Here is a 15,427-nt window from a genome sequence, read left to right on the forward strand (position 1 = left end):
GTTGGTTTGGTTTTTGGGGTTGTATTTTTTTTTTTTTCGGGGGGGGGGGGCGTTGGGGCAGGATTAGCAGGGATTGAACTCCTGGGTACTCGACCACTGAGCCACATCCACAGGCCTACTGTGTATTTTATTTAGAGACAGGGTCTCACTGAGTTGCTTAGCACCTCGATTTTTGCTGAGGCTGGCTTTGAACTCGTGATCCTCATGGCTCAGCTTCCAAGTCACTGGGGTGTGCCCCAACACCTGGCTGCCAAAGGGTTTTGTGGGTGCATTAACATGGTTATGTAGACATCTTAGAATGGTCTGGTGATGAGATGGAAGAGAAGGAGCATGTGAGGGGAAAAAGACCAAGTAGGAAATAAATGAATTAATAAAGATAAAATCACTGTCTTAGCACTGGAGATAGAAAAAGAGGATAAAGTCAGGAAAATCTACTCAGCAATGGTGACTGTGATTGAGTAGCCCTGGGAAGGGAGGGGGACACAAAAGACAATCAAAATTCCAATCTAGGGGATCAAATGATGCCAAGTTCTAGGTCAGAGAGCACAGAGGGAGACACAGCTGGGGAAATCCCAGGGTCCCACGGAGTATCTAAGTGGAGACACGTAGAGCAGGCTGACACACAGCAGAGCATCTTACGACAAGCATGCATCAAAAGCAATAAAACGAAAAGCAATGGAAAAGGACCCCCTAGGCTCAACCAGGTGGACACATGGATGTCCTTTCCCTGAGGAACATTTTAAAGGCCCAGAGTCAAGAGAAGGTGCATGCTCCAGTTCCACCACAAGGAGGCAGCACAGAGTCCCCTCCTCCCTGCTGTCCAGCTTCCCCAGTCTCTAATTGGTGGCCACATAACAGTGTTCTACCTGCAAAATGGTCCCAGAGAAGGTCTGTCCAGCTGCCCTGACCTCCTTCAATTAGGAGGCAGCCTGGGATAAGCACTTTTCCCTTCAGTGTATTTATTAGTCCTGGACATCTGAGTCTGGGCAACAGCTAGGGTGACCCAATTCTCTATCTAAATGCATCCCCTAATAGAGATCTATAGGTGCCAGAGGTAAGGACTACAGAGGTTTCATGTCAATAATTCCACATGTCCCTCCAAATTTTTCTTAAGGTATTTTATATTTTAACTACATTTGTATGCGGCTATTTGAATAACATTTCCCTTGCTATTATGTAATGGTCAGTGCCTGTCTGTGTAACTCACTGTCTCCTAATTGACATTTAACATTCAGAAAAATAATATTCAGTGTCCACCATGTGTCAGACGTGGTGCTGGGGCCTGATCCCAAACATCAAATTGTTTGATGGCTCAGACATTATCTTCTTGGTTAGCTAAGGACACCGATTCTGATTCTGTTTAAAAGAAGCTCCCTCTGGTCTCCCTGCACCAAAATCTGAAGGGCCCCACAGTAAAGCTAAAGACAGCTCCAGGAGCGCAGAGCACCCATAAGCCATCCCACCAGGAAAGAATAATGAAGAATAATGAAGCACTCTGAATTGTGCTTATAAACGATAACATTTTAGTTCTTAAACAAGGGAGAATTTGTCCTTCCTTCCCAGCCTCATTTGCTCCCACCTCCATATTGAGCTGTGAGATGCTTCCCCAGTACCTCAGCATCAAAAAGCCCTGCCCGTTTTCCACAGCAAGCAGGGTCTCATGGAACAACACTGCCAAAGTCAAGATTTCCGTATTTGTCCTTGAAATTGAGAATGTTACATCTTTCAGCTCAATAGCAGAACTTCTCATGAATTAGTACAGAATTAGAGACCCAAGTTATGATCAAAAGTGATTAGCTCAGGGAGATAACAAATAATAATGGTGAAATATTCCTTTTGTTAAGTAATGTTAGTACTGATTTCCTTTCCCCTTTTGGTTATATTCTGCAATCATGAGAGTATTCTCCACATTGAACACTCTCATCCCAAGATTCAAATAGCCATCTCTCTCCCTCCACACACACAAATACACATCAATTTTAATAAGATTTTATTTATGTACTGTACAATTCACCCATTTAAAGTACACAATTTGATGTTTTTAGTCTATTCTCTAACCATTATCACTAACTTCAGAAATTTTGCAACACCTCAAAAAGGAACCCTACATCCAAAACAGTCACTGTCCTTTATCCTTTCTCCCCAGACACAGGAAATGGCTAATCCATTTCCTGTTTCCGTGGATTTACCTGTGCTGGATATTTCGTGGAAGTGGAATATTCTAATATGTGACCAGCTTCTTTCACTTAGTATCTTTAAAGTTCATTCATATTGTAGCATATATTAGTACTTCATTCCTTTTTATTGCTAAATAGTATTCTATTGTATCAATGGACCATAATTTGTTAACTCACACCAATGGATGTGTGAGCCGTTTCCACTTTTTCACTATTATGAATAATGTTGCTATAAACACTGATCTACATGTTTGGGTGCACATCTCTTTATTTCTCTTGGACATATACCAAGAAGTGGAATTGCTAGGTCACATGGAAACTCTACGCTCAATCTTGTTTTGCTTAGATATTAACCCCATAATCAGACATATGGTTTGCAAATATTTTCTCCCATACTCATGCTGCCTTGCCACTCCATTGTTTCCTTTATGTGCAGACTTTTTAGGTTGATGTAACTTCATGCATCTAATTTTACTTTTGATCTCTGTGTTTTTGGTATCATACTTCCCTTCCCCAAAATTGCCCAGAACAATGTCAAGATTTTTAAAAACCGTTTTTATTACTTATTGATGGACTTTTATTTATTTGTTTATATGTGGTACTGAGAATCGAACCCAGTGCCTCAAACATGCTAGGCAAGCCATCTACCACTGGGCCACAACCCCAGCCCCCATGTGTTTTCTTTTAAGGAAAACCTGAAACCATAAAACTCTTTAGTCTTTAGTCCATTTGACATGGATTTTTGTAAGTGGTGTAAGAGTCTAATTCTATTCTGCTGCAGATGAATATGCAGTGCTTAATTTTCTCAGCATCATCTACTGAAGAGACTATCTTTTCCCCATGCATGTTCTGGGTAGCCTAAATATCAATTGATCATAAATGCATGAATTTATTGCAGGTCTCTCTATTGGCCTACATGCTTGTTCTTAATGCCAGTATCATGCTGTCTTTGATTATTGTTGTTTAACCTTTTGAGGAACTGCACAATTATTTTCCAAAGCACTAAACTTTTTAATTCCTCCCAGAAATTTATGAGGTTTCCAGTTCCCCAACCGTCATCAACACTTGTGACCATCCATCTCTTTTATTATAAGCACAAAGTAGTATCTCACTGTGATTTTGATTTTGATTTCCTTGATAGCTAACGATGTTCATGACTTTTTGAAGACTAAAGTTGTCCAATATGGGTCACATCTTTGGTTTTTTCCCCCCTCCATTGAAATGAAAATCTGTCTTCTGAAAAATTGAACCACCATATAAAGCCATCTAATGCCCCTTTAATATCAAAAGAACTTGGATGTGTCACCAGTCATTTCAGGGGAAACACTGAATGATGCAATAAGTTGTGGATAGAAAATGTTTATGTTCTTTGACTTCTAGAAAAAGGAGTTCCATGGAAGTTTTACCAAGCAGGGAGGGTCAGTCCAAGACTCCACTAAGTAGTCAACACTTTCAATTACCCAAATTCCTCTTGGGAATGATTTTTTGAATAAAAATATCACAACCCAATTAGAAAAGGGGAAATTTAGGTAAGATCAAAATGTGGTCTTATTGAATCACCTTCGGGGAAAATCTGAGTTAGAGTTCCGGAGGAGCTTGTGACCTGGACCCAAGATAAGAAAACATCTATGGTTGTAAAACTGAAAGCAAGTGGGTTTACGGAGTTTATTCAACCTTTAGGTTTCAGGATTGTAAGTCCCTTGTCCCCAGACGTGATCCTAGCCTCTGTTAAGTAAATGTGACATTTGCATGCCTACCTCCCATCATCTTTTCTATCTAGTGGCCTCACCCCAGGAAGGAAGCACAGCAGGAGGGGATGGAGAAGCACTTGTCCCTGGGTTTGTGTATATAACCACTGTGGGTTACTGCCACAGTCTGGCTGGGCACAATTCAGGAGCCACTTGTCAAAAGAAACGAACTTTATTTTTAGAACACACACACCAAATCACACAGCTCCTCAGGAAAACTCTCAGAGCCCAACTGCCACCACCTGCTTCCCACAAGCCTCTCAACCTCCCCCACTCCTCCTGCTCTTGAGGCCGATTGGCTGGGTCGCGTGGGCGGAGCCAAAAAAGTCCCCCAATGAGCAGCTCCGTGGTCTGAAAGGGCGGGGAAACAACCCAATGAGCATCACCGCAGAGGAGCCAATCAGTTGGCAGCTAGAAGTTTGCTGGGGCCGCTGTGAGCCAATCATCAGCTGGCAGCTGGAAGTTTGCTGGCAGCTGGGAGTTTGCTGGCAGCTGGGAGTTTGCTGGGGCCCCTTCGGCTGTGGCTCTCAACAGGTTACAAGAAATGGTGGGTGTCACCTGTTGGGTGGTGGAAATCTTAGACACTCAAACCTGGCTTTCCAATAAGAAACTTACATTAAAAAAAGAAAAAGAATACTACTTTATGTTCCTCTCTATAACATACACTGTATTTATCAGTATTCCTAACTTATTTTTTTAAAAAATCCAAAATCACCAGTTAGAATGAGACTGTCAGGGAACTGAATTGCCAATCCAAGCTTATTACAGAGCAGAAAGGAAATGTGAGGTCCAGAATACTTTGGGTGACCACTGTGTGATCCACAAGCTCTTGACTATAGATCATTATTCAACAGAACAGAAAGTTGCCCATCTGAAGCCAACGTGATCCTATGAGATTGCCCCCACTCTGAGTGAAGCCCCTCCCTTACTCTCAGGCTATGGACTTGGGTGGGCCTGACCTGAACCCCAGTTTGGGGGAAGCACAGAACCCAGGACTGCCAGTAAAGCCCAATTCAAGACTTTAGCTTGGACCATTGAAAAAGCAAAGGCCTTTCTCCCTACAGGATGGAATCTGAGCACACTTGGGAACCATTATGCTTGACCTCATGTAATTTTTCATAACATTAATAAATGACCCCTTCCACGCACTCACACTCATTTTTATTTTGTTGGCTTGTTTTGTTTTTTATTTTCCTTAAATCAATTTAAGCTGCAAGCACCAGTACCAACTGACACATACGAGGAACTGTTTCTTTCCACAGCCCTTCCCCATGGGCGCCTTCATCCCAGGCCGGCTGCTGGACCACACTCTCCAAGGCACATCACTCCCGTGCTCCACAGAGCGTGTGGGCTCTCTTTGCCACTGGCTTGCCTTGGATGCCACTGTCCCCTCCTGCCCCACAGCATTAGTCACTAGTAGCACCTGCTCGGCTCACTGCTTTCTCCAATGCTATCTGCAAAAGAACATCTTCAGCCACAGAAAGATAAAACTGGCACATGGGTCCTTTTGGCAGTCCCCTTGCAAGACCCTCCAGTTCACTGGTGCTCAGGTCTTCCTGCCGTTTCCTACCTCCAGTCCACATAGGAATGAAGTATGATTGCAATGCAATGTGCTCAGTAACAGAGCTATTGCCACTCCAAGCAAGGGCTCCGGTTTCCCCTATTTGTGAATCTTCAGAGAATGAAGCCAAGCACGGTGGGAATCTTTTTTTTTTTTTTTTTTTTTTTTTTTGGTACCAGGGATTGAACTCAGGGGCATTCCACCACTGAGCCATATCCCCAGCCCTATTTTGTATTTTATTTAGAGACAGTCTCTAAATAAAGCATCTCCCTTTTTGCTGAGGCTGGCTTTGAACTCAACAATCCTCCCGTCTCAGCCTCAGGAGTCTCTAGGACTACAGGCATGTGCACCACCACGCCCAGCACAGTGCGAATCTTCACAGCACCAATCCAACCCAAAGTTCCTATTATCCCATAGGGGGTTCCAGTGGTATTAGTGAAAATTCACAGTAAAGCTTCTAAAATCTCCCAGTAGGGCTAGCAGATTATGCAGAGGTCCCGAGCCCTACTCCACCTCTTTGACCCTGACACACCAAACTTTTCAAACAGGGTGGAACATGGACAAAACGCAGCACCTTGTCCTTGCACTGGGTTGGACTTTATTCCTATACTACCCAGGCTGATGGGTCCTGGGTCCTGGTCAAGAAGTTGTAGTTCAAAGAGCATGCTTTCAGGCTGGGGTTGTGGCTCAGGGGTAGAGCACTTGCCTGGCAAGTGAGAGGCACTGGGTTTGATCCTCAGCACCACATAAAAATAAATAAAATAAAGGTATTGTGTCCATCTACAACTAAAAATATATTATTTTTTAAAAGGATGCTTTTATTTTTATCCCATCTTTTTACCTGAAATCCTGTTTCCCTATGTTTTGGCAAGACTGAGGTGGCATTTACCAGGAAGACACACACATGTGTAGCACCATGGTTTACAGGGTGGTCTTTGGAGCCAGGTTGTCAGAGTCTAAATCCAGGTCAATGATTTGGAAACATTATGTAACTGTTTCTCACTTGTTTAATAGGAATGGTAATAGAAGCCATATCACAAGTTTTCTGGAACGATAATGATAATAATAATAATGTAGGCAAAGCCCTCAGCACCAACCCTGCCATGAAGCGAGTACTCTGTGAGCACTCACTAATGGGCTGACCACTTGCCAATGTGACCAAGGAGTGCATGGTCCAAATGGCCTCTTGGAGTAAGAGGAAGATGGTGGACCTCCCTGTCCCACAGGTGTGACAATTTACTAGTGCTGTGATGGGTCCCACCTGAGATCCTCCAAAGGACAACCCCTCCCCCTGCAGTCAGACACAGACACACACACACACACACACACACACAGGCTGTCGCCAGGACCTACCTTCTGGGGTGGCCATGTCCAGCAGAGCTGCTTAAGGTCACAGAGGGCCTTTCCCTCACCTTTCATGAGCTCACACAGTCCAACCCTCATGCCTGGTGAAGTTCCTGTCAGTCACTTTTGTCTCTTTATTATCTCTTCCATGTTATTCAAAAGCATATAAAAAGGACAGTCCAGGAGGGAAAGCCATGTGGAAGAAGGTGGAAAGGAGAGGGGTCCTCCGGCAGGACAGGAGAGACCAATGCATGTCTTTCGGTCATTGAGGAGGAAATAGCAGGAAAGGTTTCCAACCACGAGCTTCCAGCCAAGAGCTCCTCCCTTACTCATCTCCGAGCAGCTGTGGCTCCAGGTCACAGGCCAGAGGTGGATACAGCTGGCAGGCGGTCAGCTATGAACAGCCAGGACAAGGCCATTGACCATATTTGTATCTTCCTATCCTCGTTTTTAACAAGTAAAACAAAAGTGGGATCAGGTTGGATTATCACGTGGAAGGGCAGGCATCTTTCACATGTCTTTTGTTCATAAAGACCACCATCCAGACAGGAGAATAAGCACGCCCCCACACTTACACACAGAAAGACATACATACGCACAGACACACAAACATAGATACACACTCATATACACACACTACATAGACACTCAAATACACAGAGAACACAAACACACACACACATACACACGTGCAGTCCTGGTGGAGCTGGCCATGGAGATGCCCCAGAGCATCCCAACCTGAACCACGGGAGGGAGGGGCTGGTGCACTGTCAACCTCAAGGCATCAGGAAGGGTCCCTGCATCCGGGGTCTTCCCTCCCACCAATGCCTGAAATTAAGGGGATTCCTTCCCTGCAAGTTATGGCTGGAGCCAAGGTTAGACAGTGCCATCCTTGGGAAAGGAAACTTTGGCCTGAAATTTTCTCTTCTTAAAAGGAAGAGGGCACATTTCGCTCCCATGAGCACTCTGCAAAAGGAGACCAGGCTGATGGGATGTGGGGGACTGTCCTTGTCACTGGATGGACTTCGGTTCCACTAGACTGACCACAGGCCCGGGACGACATGTGGCAGAATGTTCACACATTGCCAGAGCAGCAACCAAAGATCTGCTCTGGGTTTTGGAGTCAAACAGAATCTGGTTCCAATTCTGTCCCTGCCACTTAATGGCTATAAAAACTCTGCAAATTATTTAAACTTACTGAAGTGGCTGCCTGCGGTCTTGGTTTCTTTGCTTATGCAACATCTAATTTGTCCTCTCTGGGTAACAAAGCCATGATTTTCCTTCAAGCTAAATGAACCTAACTAACCTATCTCTAATTCTAGAGGTGAGCATGTCACCCACGAGGTCAGTCAGCCCATTACAACCTCTCCATCTGAGCAGATGAATCAGCATGGCCCAGAACTCACAATTAGAACCAAGAGATTCAACCCTAGGATTTGAATTGAGAGCCCCGATCAGAAAAATATCTCTTTCTACTTTACAAAGTATAAACCTAAAGCTGCTGTGGCTGCCACATCAAAAGAGCCCACCGACACAGTGAAAAGTAGAACCAAGGAATAAAATTGAGTCTTGATGACATCATTAAAGCTCTAGATCAGCTGCCCCTGAAACCCTAGAATTACTACTTACACAAATAAATCCTTTGTCTTAGCCAATGAGACCTGAAGCTTTAACACTTGCAATCACAAGTCCAGAATAAACCATTCTGTCTCCACTTCTTTAGAGTAAATGGAGAGAACACTAGTGCTTGCCTCAGAGAGTTAAGATGAAACGTAACCAGGATACAGTGACAAGCTCAGGTGCTGACTTTTGATGCCAATTTCTCTTAAGAGACTGAACTAGATCTTAGGACTAATTAATAGCAGGTGTTGAGGCACAAATGCTCACGCGTATCAAATGGACTGTGAACAACACTTAAGAGTGACATTTCATCCTCCATCTCTTAGTTCTTGCCACAGGGACCCAGGAGCCTCAGGAAGTCATGGTGACACCACAAAAATCAAAGCAGCCAGATTTGCTGAGTTACTACATGAATGACAGCTGCCAGACCCACATCAGCTGGAGGAAACCCCTGAAATTTGGAGTCCCTAGTTAACACAGCATCATCTACCCGAGTCCTAAGAACGGCTTCTGCAGCCAGGTGGACAGAGTGGGCATTTGAGCCTCCCATGAAGGAGAATTCATCCAAGGAGGTGGAAACTCCACCCTCAAGCTGAGCTTCACCCATGTCCTAGTTTTTCAAAGCAGCTGCTCATCCCATCCCAGAGCTCCACCTGACATTTCAGAAGTACAGGGCAGGCCCGGGTTAGATGTCCACCACAGAGAATCTGCAGCTGGGAGGAGACTGGCGTGGGAGAGGCTTATCCAGGACCAAAAGCTCTTAGTTTCAATGCTTCTTCCTTACCAGGGCCCAGAGCACCCACTGTGACTTGGTTTCTGCAGGCTCGTGCTGCAGCCCTGCCCAGTCCCCTCAGCCACCGCGTCCCTGCTCCGCTGACTTTGGGATGATCTCCACAATGCACCAACCCCATCACTGCCTCTGGGCTTCCTCACATGCGGTTTCCCCTCAGCCGTCTCCACCTGGCTGGCTTCTTCACAGTTTCACATCTCGACTTTTATGGTGCACCTTAGAGGGGCCTTTCTGACCACTCTGTTGAATACAAGTCCCCTGAACCTTGTCCGGCTCAGCTTCCTTGCTCTCCACCCTCCCCACCATACACTCCTCCTCTTCCTCCTATCATTTCTCTCTGCCCCCACTTCCTCTTTCTCCTCCTCCTCTTCTTCACGGTCATGAACACAGCTCTCTTGATTGGTTGTTTCCTGTGTGGGGTGTGGAACTCTAGGCTTTCTGCATGAGTTATTTATGTGATGACAGCCCCGTGTGCCCGTCAAATTCTTGACTTCACACAGCACAAATCAAGACTGTAAGCACAAAGTACTTCCATTGGAAGGGTATTGAGTAGCCCACAAAAATCCTGAAACATCTGAAACCGATCATGTCCTGATGTCCAGAATCCTGGCCCAGTCAAACCAAGACAGTCTCCTAATAGTGATTTCCACCACTGCTGGACACAGGTCACCACTGGTGTCACCACCATTACTGGGCCTAGACATACTCACTGCTGCCTGAATCATCTCTAACTGTCCACGCACCTTTGGATGATTGATGATTCGAGTCAAAATGTTAGGCAAAAGCATCCAATTGTCCCAGCTAAAGTCAAAAATCCTTCCTTCAGCAGTCATAGGGGCAAAGATACTATCTGGCCACCTTTAGGCTCCAAGAATGACAGTGGCCTGGAGAAAATGGTCAGAGTGGATAATTCCCAGAGCATAATGAAGAGCTCCAGATGCTGTCCAATTAAGAAATGTCCCCTACCCCCAAGATAGAACATTCAAGTCAGGATTTTTAAAAATCCTTTCCATAACCAACGCTCTCTCCACCAATGAGCTGTTGAACAAGCACGTAAGGGTTCCTCCTTCTCTAGCCAATGCGCCCACACTTCCCAGGCCCATTCTGCTGGTGAGGGTTGGCAGAGAAGTTTCCCAGATGGCTATCTGCAGCCTCAGGGTCCTATGGTCTTGTAGGTTCTGACAGCGAAGCCAGGTGGCTGAGCCCCCCATCCAAGCCTCTGCAGTGTGGTCTGGGATGCTTCCCATAGAAGAACCCATAGACATGCCCCACTACAGCCTGAGTCAAAAGCTTTACTTTCATGAGATTCCACAGTGACTCCTGCGCCCATGGAAGTTTGAGATGGGCTGGTCTAGAGCTCTGCTTCTCCACCTCACCCACACATTGGCATCACGAGGGCAATTTTTACGAAGTACGGATGTCTCACACCCCTCCCAGAAATTCCTTCGTAATGATTCTGAGGTGTGACCCAGGCATCAAAATTTTTCAAAAGCTCCCCAGAAAACTCTAATGAGAAGCCCAGGCTGAGTGCCTTTTGGAAAGATGCAACTACACCCAATCCAGAACATCTCTGGAATGAAAATGAATTATGAGAAAGGAGTCACTTCTCAGCCCTCTCCTTCTTAGAGGCCCACAGAGCCACATCTCTTGCTAATGGTTCATTCCCAGGAAGTAATTTCAAAAACCAACCAGCTTTGATTGGTCACCACCACCCCGAGTTGCGTACTCTCCATCTTGATGATTCCATTTTTTTCTCCTACAAGCATTCACGTTCAGTAACGTAGTAGCACACTAATCCCAGAGGTCCCAGGTTCTAAGTCCCTTATTTCACAGATAAGAAACAGGCACAAAGTGTTGGCTTTTCAAGCGTAATGCAGGACTCCTACCTTCATGCCACATGCTGCCTTCGAGAGAGTGACGAGCCTCCTGAGGAGAGGGTGCTAGGCGAGAGTGTGGTGAGAAGCTCATCCCCAAAACGTTTACTGTGAGCAACAAGGTTCACACCTTCCAAGCCATGAGACCCAGCAGTCTGAGCGGCTCCCATTCTTTCTATTTGCCCTCACTTAAGTACCGGAAGGTACCGTAATTGGTAACAGGCTGGCTCTGATGGGCAGGGCTTCAGGAAATGTGGAATCCTCTAATGGGATTCTGCCTGGGAAGAGTCACTTCTACCACCTCCTGCATCTGGGACTCTCACAAGGCCAGCCCTGGGAGGAGGAAAGAGTACAAATCCAGGGGGGTGAAAAGCAGGGAAAGATGAGATCACCAAGGACTCAGAGAGCTTTGACCCCACCTGGAAGAGAAGCATGGGCCCCTGTGTCCCCCCCGTGCTGGGCCGTTATTTGACAAGGGTTGTGCAAGACCCATGTGATGTTGAAGTTCGCCTTGCTGAGTAGCCCTGGGTACCAGGTGTACCCTGTTTCCAGGATATCACCCTGTGATCCTCCAAGGCAGTCTGAGATGGAAACTCCCACTTTGCAGAGTAGGAAACGGAGTTTGCTCACAGTCACACAGAGAAAAGTGGAGCCAGAGCTCAAGTCCACATCCATCTGAACCCAGAATTCTTGCACCCCCTATGCCATGCCTCTCACCTCCTTCCATGGCACCAGCCTCAGTTCCTAGTGGACCAGCCTCATGCTGGCCAGCAGGAGTGGGTGGGCAGAAGCACTAGGTTCCATCATAATAGATGCAGGTTAGAGCAAGGTGGACACTGGAAGGAAGGAGGTGGCACAGCATGAACAGATGCCCCTCTTGACATCTCAGGCATCCCAGCAGCATGTGTTCTACCATCCCAGGAGCTGCAGACCCAGGCATCTGCTGCAACATGTGTTCACTGTGAGGGGACCGTGGGTCCACCACCACTATTGGCCCCATCTGGCCTTCCATTTGCAGATTGTACCACCAGTGCAGCTGAGCCCGAGCTGAGCAGGCCTCCAGCAGACATCATTTAGCAAGTTCATGGCTCAGTGGTTCCCGAGATAGATTACTCGAAGCCTCATGCTCTGGTGCCAGATTTTCCGCAAAGCCAGCTGCAGGTGGCTTCTCCTAGTTGCCATCAGCCTTGTTAACAGGACCTGATCTGTAGATCATTACTTTCCCATCTGCTGCCCACCAGCTGGGCTGCTGGTGGCTAGGGAGTTGGTCCCTTAATCTCTATTTCTCTCTTATTCACTCTTTCCCTTTCTCATTCCTTTTCTACTTCTGCATTTTTATTCCAAACCAACTTTCTCATCAGTTCAAAACCCCATGCCCTTTGACCCAACCTCAGGTCCAACCTCAAGTCTGCCCTGTCACCGTCAAACAAAATCAGCATCCTCCAAGCATCAAAGACTCCATTTCGTCTGATCAGGGTGGTGGGATTGCATCAGCTGGTTCAAGTCCACCCTCCTTTTCCCCTGAGGTCTTCCAGGGGGGTTCAGGAAGTCCAGTATAATGCTGAGCTCTGGTGGGGGGCAAGGAGAAGAAAGGGTCACCCAATGTTAATGCCCCTGTACCCATACAGGTCACGCTGAGGGATCCCCACTCCTCCTTCTGGGCCCCTTTTGACCTCATGGGCCCCTGGAATCAGCTGCTGCACTTTTCATTTGAGGTCGAGGGTAAACCAAGGCTGTCCAGGGCTTTCCTTATAGAGACCCATGAAGAAGCCATTTCTTCTCAGAGGCCCTGTTGTCTCCCTGGAAAACAGAATGAGTCTCCTCCCACCTCACAGAGCTCTCAGCCTGGGGAGCAGGAAACCAGCCTCTACCTGGGTCTCTGTGTACACAGCCTCCCTGTCTGCAGCCCTGAGAACCTTTTTCTAGTAGGAATAGAAGGACAGTCTTGCTCTCAGAAGTCTTGTGTTTTACAAAATAATTCTCATCTTATAGGAGTCCTTTCTGTCCCCCAAGGGCCCAGGCTATTGAAATTCAAAAGCCATCTGCAGAGCTCCTTCTCTGCCTCTTTCCTGCTAGCACAGAAATGGAGACAAAAGGACAGGAGAGGGGAAAAAAATGACAATAACAAAAATCAGTGAGCATTTAAAAAATATGATCCTATAACAGGAACTTAGAGGCTGCTTCTGCTGAAAGCAATCTCTTCCCCGGGGCCAGGGGCTAGCTCCTTTGCTACCTGAAGCTTTGGGTCAGATACTTGCTCAACTCTGCACATAGACATAGATCATTTCAGGAGTATTTGTCGAAAAACAGGTTGTAATAAAAGGTCGATTAGTACTAAATTTTGCTTCTCCTAGCTCATGCATCCTCAAGGCTGAAGACAGCGAGATAAGAATAACTAAAGTATTTTCAAGATTCTGGAAATATTGAACCTTGCAGGCAGGTCACCCCACAGTGGGAACCAAGGCTGTCCCTGTTAAGCAGGAATAATCATCCCAAGATGGGAACCAAATTGCAACCATAGCAAGAGCAATCTCCCCTGGAGTCAGTAGGACCTCAGAGGACGGGACCTGAGATGATGACCCTCAAGACGGTGGTTTGGACAATTCTGCTTGCCTATGCCCACTGACCTGCCTTCTATCCTGCCCTGTATAATCCAGAAGCTCTTGGCAGCACTCTGAAGACAGGACTTAGGATGCCGGTTTCCCTGCTCCTTCCCGGCGGGACCACACTGTATACAGGAATCTGTTCCAGCTCAGCAAGAGGCTGAGCCACTCTGGAGGCGGCAGGTGATAGACCCTGGCCTGTCTGGACCTCACCAGAGTCAGGCTCCCGACAGAAGTTAGAGACCGGGCCTCAGAGATGTGACACATCCTGCCAAAGACACTAAGCAAATGTTTGTGGAAGAATTTGAATCAGAACTGAGCACCAGGAATTGGAGATACAGGAGAGAATGTTCTTCAGCAGGTCCAGCTGGGATGCAGAATCAGCGGGACTCTCGCAGGAAATCTGACTTGAGCCAGAGCCCCAGGAATGGAATGGTGCAGCGCTCCTTCTGTCCTGGGGAACCATTTCCAGACCAAGAAGCTAAATCCCAGAGAACACACCATAAATCCCTGTTAGCTAACTAGAGCCCATAATCTACCTACTTCTAAGACTAGTGGGAGGCATCTGGACTCGATGGCGATGCCGGGTGCAGGGATCATCTCTCCTCCACTTGTTCATCATCAAGAGAAAAGTTTATCCATTTCTTCTCCTGTGTAACCGATTCATTTAGGCTCCAAAACTTAGCCGGGAGGCCTGTATGGATGGGAGAGAGACAAAAGATGAGCCTGGGCCCAGCTGTGCCTTCCTTAAGGAAGATGTGATATAAATAAATACACAGTAATGTCCACCCATCTGGTCCAGGGCTGGGCTCCATCCATGTATTAGAACAAACAGACCAAACAGAGAAGATCCAAAGACCCTGACCTGACCCGCAATTCCTCTACCAGTCCTAAGGAGAGTATTGGAAAATATCGTGCATTTATTTTTTTTCTCTTTTTGGTCAACAAATAATAACCAAGTGCCTCCTAAAGGCACCCCCAGGCGTGGACTGAGAGACAGTTGGGAATGTGGCCTATTAAGGCCCTCGGGGAATTTACATTTTTATAGAAAGAGAGACAAAAAAGTAAATACGGAAATAAATAAATTTGTTAAATGCGAAAAAAAAATTCCATGAAGAGAGCAAGCAGGAGGCTGAGCTGGAAGCAGCTGCAGACGTTTTTCAAAAAGAGACCAAAAATGAAAGACGTTAGGCCGGGTGGCTCATAGGGCACACGCGCCACAGTCAGCTCCACCTCAACCACATTACAAGGGTGGTCAAGGAGGACAATCCCGAGAAGGCCATCGTGAAGCTGAGACTTGAAGAGTGAGGGGGTGCTGTACCTGAGGCCCAGAGACAGCCTCCCCGCGGTGCAGGGCCGAGCAGCTGGCAGCAGAACACGGGGCAGAGGCTGGTGAGGGATGGGGGCAGGCTCTGAAGGACCCTGCGAATTGTCAGGAACCCACACCTGGGGGCTCTGTCTGTGGCCCTGAGAGGCATCAGAACTCTACTCAAGTGCATGGCAAACAGTTTGAAGTGTCGAGACAAGACCAGGCATCATTTGGGTGATTTTCAGCTGAAAAGTAACACCCTTTTCAAAGTTGCTTGGCAAACCCTGGTCCATGGCATGGGAGACAAGGAGGAGAGCAGCTAGAAGTCAAGCCTGGCCGGGGTGGAGGACAGGGCCATTGGAGATGTGCGCGGAGATGAAGCCGGAGCTCCTGTCCAAGGA

The 15,427-nt window shown here is 46.8% G+C and overlaps 1 protein-coding gene across 1 annotated transcript in view; it reads right to left on the reverse strand.

Annotated features, from left to right (window-relative positions):
* Positions 1-14,353: 14,353 nt before the first annotated feature.
* Gpam (glycerol-3-phosphate acyltransferase, mitochondrial) overlaps positions 14,354-15,427 on the reverse strand; it is an 87,847-nt gene continuing 86,773 nt past the window's right edge. The window contains exon 21 of the mRNA XM_048807327.1: positions 14,354-14,411. Within this exon, the coding sequence (XP_048663284.1) occupies positions 14,385-14,411 (27 nt within the window). The 3' untranslated portion in view covers positions 14,354-14,384. The remainder of the gene's footprint in view (positions 14,412-15,427) is intronic.

The sequence above is a fragment of the Marmota marmota genome, unplaced genomic scaffold (genome assembly GCF_001458135.2).
Source record: "Marmota marmota marmota unplaced genomic scaffold, marMar, whole genome shotgun sequence".
Lineage (NCBI taxonomy): Eukaryota > Metazoa > Chordata > Mammalia > Rodentia > Sciuridae > Marmota > Marmota marmota.